Consider the following 7,403-nt stretch of genomic DNA (forward strand, 5'->3'; position numbering starts at 1 on the left):
TACTTAAGAATTTTCTTGACGGCATTCCAATGCTCATCACCTGAATTTCCTTAATAGCGACTCGTTATGCTTAACGCGAACGCTACGTCAGGTCTAGTGCATAACATAGCATACATAATCGAACCAATCGCGCTGGCGTACGGAATTACAGCCATGCGTTTCTTATCATCTTTTAGGACATTGATGATTGTTTAACTCTACCCCATGTACCATGGGTAAGTTACCTCTCTTCGATTCAAGCATGCTAAACCGCTTTAGCACCTTTTCAATGTATGTAGCCTATGAAAGACCAAACAGTCTTCTTGATCTATCTCTATATATCTTTATCCCTAGTATATAAGATGCTTCACCAAGGTCTTTCATGGAGAAGTTACCTGATAACCATACTTTCACCGACTGTAGTAGAGCTATGTCATTTCCCATTAGTAATATATCGTCCACATATAATATGAGAAATGCAACTGAGCTCCCACTAACTTTCTTGTAAAGACAAGCTTCTTCGTAATTTTGTTCGAAACCAAACTGTTTTATGGCTTCGTCAAAACGCTTGTTCCAGCTTCTTGATGCTTGCTTGAGTCCATAAATGGATCTCTAAAGTTTGCAAACCTTAGTTGCATCCTTTGATGTGAAACCTTCAGGTTGCATCATATATACATCCTCAAGCAGGTTTCCATTTAGGAAAGCTGTTTTCACATCCATTTGCCAAATCTCATAATCGTAGTGAGATACAATAGCGAGCATTATTCTGATTGATTTGGACATGGCTACTGGAGAGAAAGTTTCGTCATAATCAACTCCTTGTTTCTGACGGTATATTCATCCCAGAGCATCTGTAGTCGTGTGAAGTAATCTGAGACTGATTTGTTACCTTGCTTTAGAGTGTAAATTTCTCCTTGAAGCGTCGCTAAGCGAAAGACATCTGACTGTGCGAATCTTTCTTTGAGATTGACCCAGACTCTCATTGCATCTCCCATCCACAAGACACTTTGAGCAATTGAAGTCGATAAAGACCTTACTATCCATGAAAGAACGAGATTGGTGCACCTCTTCCAGATGATAAATTGAGCCGAGTTACTTGCTGGTGCTTCAATCATGTCATCTACAAAGTCCAATTTGTTTTTGGATAACAAAGCCATCTTCAAGTTCTGACTCCAGGAGTGGTAATCATTAGTGCAAAGTAAATATAATGCTGTAAATAATTATAAATTAAGCATATAAGTTAACATTATGTCAACTCGCGACGCAGTCTATGTTACCCTGGGTTTGTATTGGGGCTTCAATGATTTGTTGTCCTAGGCGGAAAAGAGGGGTGGGAGAGTTTATCCTCAGGGTTTGATAGATGGATTCCGGGAAGCTCTAGTGAAAAGTGGACTTGTGGATTTAGGTTTCACTAGATCCCAGTATATGTGGGAGAGGGGATAAGGACTGATCAATGGGTTGAAGAGAGGTTAGATCGTGCCTTGGCTTCACAGGCATGGCTTGAGCTATTCCCAAATGTTGTTGTCAAAGTCTTAAATTTTACTTCATCTGATCATCTCCCTCTACTCCTATCTCTCCAGCAGCAAAGTAAGAAGGTATGGGTGAGAAAATTCAGATTTGAGAATGTGTGGCTCCAGAGTAATGGTTGTCAAATGATAGTTGAAGAATCTTGGCGGAAGTGTGGAAATGTGCCGGTGGCGGATAAAATTGAAGCTTGTAGCCGTGATCTTTAGAATTAGGGGACTGATTATGTGAGTTTGCTAAGGAGGAAGCTAAAGCAGATGAAAGGGGCTTTATTCCAACTGTGAAATCGAAGAGATGCTGAGGCAATTCGTATGTTTCAGGAGCAACATGAGCTATATTTTCAATTTTTGGGAAAGCTAGAGGTCTTTTGGAAGCAGAGATCAAAAGTGTTTTGGTTGAAGTTGGGTGATTCAAATACACGTTTTTTCCATTCGTTTGCGAATGGGAGGAGGAAGCAGAATAAAATTGAGAAGTTGAAGGATGATGATGAGATCTGCCATGATTAGGAGAGTGGAATGAATTTGGTTATTAAATCTTATTTTCAGGATTTATTTCAATCTTCCAATTCATTTTCATTGGAGACTTTAGACAACATACAAGCAGTTATAACTGAAGAGCAGAATGGTGCACTTTTAGCACAGTGACACAGAAGGAAGTAAAGGAGGCGGTATTTAGTATGCACCCTAACAAAGCTCCAGGGCCCGATGGATTGAATCCGGCCTTCTATTAGACGTTTTGGTCAATTATTAGGACTGATGTGGTGAGGTTCTGTCAAGAATTTATTAATACGGGCTATTTACCTCCACATGTTAATGATACAAATATTGTTCTTATCCCAAAGAAGAAACAACCAGAAACAATGAGGGATTTTTGTCCGATATCATTGTGTAATGTTTTTGTACAGAATTCTCGCTAAGGTAATTGCTAATCGCCTGCAGGCTTTATTACAGTGTATGATATCTGAAGCACAGAGTGCGTTTGTCCCGGACCGATTAATCACGTATAATATAATTATTATGTTTGAGGCAACACATTATCTGAATCGACAGACACAAGGGCGTTTTGGTACGGCTGCGCTCAAGATCGATATGAGTAAGGCTTATGATCGCCTTGAATGGGGTTTTGTCCGAGCAATGCTGGGAAGATTTGGCTTTTCTGATACATGGGTGAATCTTATCTTAACATATATTGGAACGGTTAAATATAAGGTTCTTATAGAGGGTTAGGAAATCGGGCCGATTTTGCCATATAGAGGGGTAAGGCAAGGAGATCCCCTATCACCCTGCCTTTTCATTATTTGTGTGGAGGGTTTGAGTGGTTTGATCCGCCAAAAGGCTCATGAAGGATTATGGCACGGGTGTAGGATAACCAGAAGTGCACCTGTGATTAGCCAATTGTTTTTTGCCGATTATTGTTATTTATTCTTTAGAGCTTCAGTGGATGAGTGTGTAGTTGTACAAAATGTGTTGAATGAATACGAGCTTGCTTCTTGACAGGTTGTCAACTTTAATAAATCGGCAATCATGTTTAGTAGGAAAGTGGAGGCGGGGGTTCGCATGAAAATTTTCCAAGTGCCGGGGGTGCAGGAGACGTCTGATCAAGGGCTATATTTGGGGCTTCCGTCGATGGTGGGTGGAATAAGACTGAAGTGTTGCGATTTATTAAGACCCGAGTGTGGGATCGTATCCAGACATGTCATAACCGCATGCTATCTCGCGCTGGCAAAGAGGTATTATTGAAAACTGTTCTACAACAGAAGACATTATTACATGCAAGTCTTAACAACATTATGTTAACCCCTTAAACATATTACTTGACTTGGAGTGATTTTAAGTTTATTAGTTTATCATAAAGTTTAGTCTCACTTTATGCTTGTATGAACACTTTATAATCACTTTAAATAAACTTTGAGATTTTCTTTTATTTAACTTAATCAGTTCCTTAATAAAAGATGAATGCCTTTATATAGTTAACATACTATATCTTATAAAACAAATGATTTAAAGGAACAATTCATTTACAAGTATTTATATCCTAAAACAATTGTCTATACGATATAAAACCCCAACAGATTCTGCCTAGGAGCCTTTGTTGTTGTGGCTCTAAGGCGTCAGCATCCTCCATCATTTTCAGAGCTAGGTCATGATCGACCTAAAGATGTCAGTGCGTTTCTTCTTCTACCACTCTCTAGACTCCACATGCAAAGAGTGGACTCGAGGAGGGAAGTTGGATGGAACTATTTAAGCGAGTCATTTCTATGTTAGTCCACGATTACTGTACTAATTTGATGTGGTTGAATCCCGTAAGTCCACTTTCAAACCTACAATTGGACATAAACAAAGTCAACAAGGGACGAAATTGGCTAACCAGCTTCGATACCTAAGTTAGATTTGAGGGAAGACTTGTGGATGAACACAATAGTAAATAAAAGCTATAATGCAAGCTTAATGAATGAATGAAGTCATATACCTTGAGTAGAGCCTTACTCTATTTATATCGTGATTGAGCTATAGAAGACTGTTATAAGCTTATGAGCGGGACGTGCTACGTGTCACCTGTCGGCAGCTGAAGACGTGTCAGTATATCGTGGCTCAATATCCCTCAAATCCACTAGGTCCATGATTTACGAGATTTGACGTGATTGACCTAATAGATGGATCATTGGCAGGGTCTTTAGAGACTTCCTCACTTAAGACCTTTAAGATGAGGTTGTGTTGAGCAACTTCACTGTGCTGAATCCACATGTTCGCTTTCCCATGTGAAGGTACGGGCTTCGTAAGTTCCACGTGGGCGAGTTTATATTCGCTTGATATCAATTAGTAAAATTTTAAAGAGAATAAAAGGTAAGTTAGTTGTTAACTGTTAAAAGAAAACAAAGATCAAAATATCTGTAAGTCATCTTAGAATTTATATGTTACGTATGCCAACAATATACACAATCAATTAGAAGAAGAATGCATACTACTTCATATATTAAAAAAAATGTATACAGTTAATTGATATTTTGATGCTTTAAAAACATAGTATATATTTAAGGCGTACTAACATTGCTTTTCCAGATTCTAAAAATACTTTTTCCAATTAAAATGAATATTTGATAAATACAAAATTATTTTCTTTAAAAAGCTGATAAAGCTTCTTTAAGTAAAAGGTGTATTTTGTACCTTTTAGAAAAGTAGTCACAACTTATCAAGATGAAAGTTGATATAAAATTTTACCATATCTAATGTATATATTTTTATTTTTTGATTTCTAGAATTTCTATAGTGTTCTTTCAAAAAAAAAAAAAAATCTATAGTTTTCCTCATAGCACTTTTACTTACGAAACAGCAACAATGGTAAACTGCAGCTTAATTTTTGATCGTACTAGTCTCATGACATCCCATTCCTAACATGAAAATCACAATTTTCACATTTTAATTTTAGTGAAAATGGTTACTTTTCTTTCTAGGATTGTGTTTCTTTAAGCAAGGAGTTAAGAGTTGTTGCGACATGAACATTGCAAAAACAAGCTCTTTTATTTTTGTAAGAAACTCACTCACTCGGTATTCAGTGTTTGATCTCAATATTGGACCGCTTCATTAAAATTTGATTATACAAAGAATTAACACGCAATATCACATGTTTAGTGTCATCTACTTTACAAACATGTCCCGTGATGCACAATTTTCATCTTCAGAAAATAAAAAAATGAATGCTGCTTAATTACAACATCTGGCAAAAATTTGGTATATCTGTACACAACCATGTTTTCTTTTTCTTTTCCATTATTAGATAATAATGCAAAGCTCTGATTCATAATCATAAATTAGATATTACTCCACTACTAACATATACATCAGGCACCCATTAAATAATTAAAATTACTCTAACGAGGCAGAGGAGTATAATCAACTGCCGGTGTATAAATCAAGGCAGCAAGCTGAGGCCTTAATTTATCTTTCCAAATTTCATGTCCTGCTCTCGGATTCACTTCTTTCCCCTTTAATTCTACCAAAACCAACTCATCAGTTAATCGGTAAATTTCAATACCCATCACAAAATTACCATCCTGTCCTTCCATTTTTGCTCCATCGTTCTTCGTCTTTGTCACCTTCAGTTTCTCAGCTCTCCCAATTTCTTCCACTCTCTCTATTATCTTCTCCGGCGACTTATCGGAGACGAAACGTTCACCGCAGGCCGAAATATCGGATTCGTCGAACATACAGGATAAATCGAAACCTGATGAGAAGGAGATTAAGTGGAAAGCATTCAACTTAGACTTGTGGTTTTCTTCTTGCAACTTGAAATCGAAATCCTCTGCCTGCAATTTCGTCTCTCTGTAATCCTTTTTGAACCATGGATCGTTGAGAATCTCATCCATGGTAATTCTAGTATCGGGGTTGATCTCCAGAAGCCGAGAGAGGAATCTCTGCGTATCAGGAGAGGTCCATTTAGGAAATTTGAATTGCCCTTTAAAGATCTTACGGTACATAGCCATCAGGTTAGTGTCGTTGAACGGTAAATATCCGGCGATTAGAATATACAAAATGACGCCGCATGACCAAACGTCAACCTTAGCGCCGTCGTATCCTTTCTTAGCCAGAATCTCCGGTGCAACGTAAGCAGGAGTTCCACATAAGGTATGTAGCATGCCGTCGGGTCGGACCTGATCCTTGACGGCGCTGAGACCAAAATCCGTGACTTTGAGGTCCCAATTGTCGTCGAGAAGGAGATTCTCCAGTTTCAAATCCCGATGAAACACGCCTCTCTCGTGGCAATAGCGAACGGCCGTGATAAGCTGCTGAAAATACCGGCGGCTGAGATTCTCGCTAAATCGTCCCCTGGAAACCCTGGTGAAGAGCTCACCGCCTTTGGCAAACTCCATTACCAAATAGATCTTGGTTTTGGTAGCCAGAACCTCTAAAAGCTTCACGACATTAGGATGTCGCAAGCGGCGCATGATAGAAATCTCCCGCTTAACCTGAGCCATAAAGCCTCCCTTCATGACTTTCTGCTTGCTGACGGCCTTAATCGCCACGCTCTGGCCGGTGCGGAGATTTCTGGCATGGTAAACTTTGGCAAAAGCTCCAACGCCAAGCAGGCGGCCGAGTTCATATTTGTCGAACAAATTATTGAACTCCGGCAAAATCTCTCCGGTGGACTGTGAAAAGTTGGTGTAAAAATCCGCCATTGAGTAAGAAATTAAGAAATTGGGTAAGATTGAAATCGGAATTGAGGTTTACCATAAAAGAAAATCCAAAATCGGAAACCATAAATGGAAGGTGAGGTGTCTATGAAAGTTGATTTCAGAGTGAAGTACTTTATATGAGAAAGGAAATGGCGTGAAAGAGTAGAAGTGTGTGAAAATGGAGATGGAGTGATATTGGAGAAGAGAAGAAGCAGTGTCTGTATTTATAGTATAGGGGGGGGTGGGGGTGGGGGGGGGGGGGAGTTTTAAAAAGTAGAATAAGTAAGGGAAGGGAAGAGTGGTAATTTTGTAATTTGAACAAGTTAAAAAGTTCGTCAGAGGCAAAGATGAACTGATACCACACACGTGGCTGGCGTTATTTGGGTCGAATTATATAGACCATAAGCAAAGATGCATACTTTTTAACGATCGATCATCAAATAATTGAGAGCGCTAGTTGGAGCTGTGGTATTATATCCAATTATTTTCATAAATCCTAGTATTATTGTCGCCTCAAAGGTTATCAATTTGAAGTTATAATTATATAACATTATGTTTTCAATTCAGATGCAGTAGTTTTCTTATATTAAAATAATATAATAGTACTCAAACACAAATTTTACTGCACTCTTGTTGTAACTTGCAATACATCCCATCAATTAAAAAGTGATTTACTAAACCCAGCCCTAAATTTATACTTCTAGCCCCGTGAATAGACCGAAATACCATT

The 7,403-nt window shown here is 38.4% G+C and overlaps 1 protein-coding gene across 1 annotated transcript; it reads right to left on the reverse strand.

Annotated features, from left to right (window-relative positions):
• Positions 1-5,236: 5,236 nt before the first annotated feature.
• Positions 5,237-6,881, reverse strand: LOC136205875 (CBL-interacting serine/threonine-protein kinase 14-like). Its single transcript, XM_065996714.1, has one exon. It carries the CDS (start codon positions 6,674-6,676, stop codon positions 5,372-5,374), a length of 1,305 nt encoding a protein of 434 aa, XP_065852786.1. The 5' UTR covers positions 6,677-6,881; the 3' UTR covers positions 5,237-5,371.
• Positions 6,882-7,403: the final 522 nt, after the last annotated feature.

This window comes from Euphorbia lathyris, chromosome 9 (assembly GCF_963576675.1).
Source record: "Euphorbia lathyris chromosome 9, ddEupLath1.1, whole genome shotgun sequence".
Classification (NCBI taxonomy): domain Eukaryota; kingdom Viridiplantae; phylum Streptophyta; class Magnoliopsida; order Malpighiales; family Euphorbiaceae; genus Euphorbia; species Euphorbia lathyris.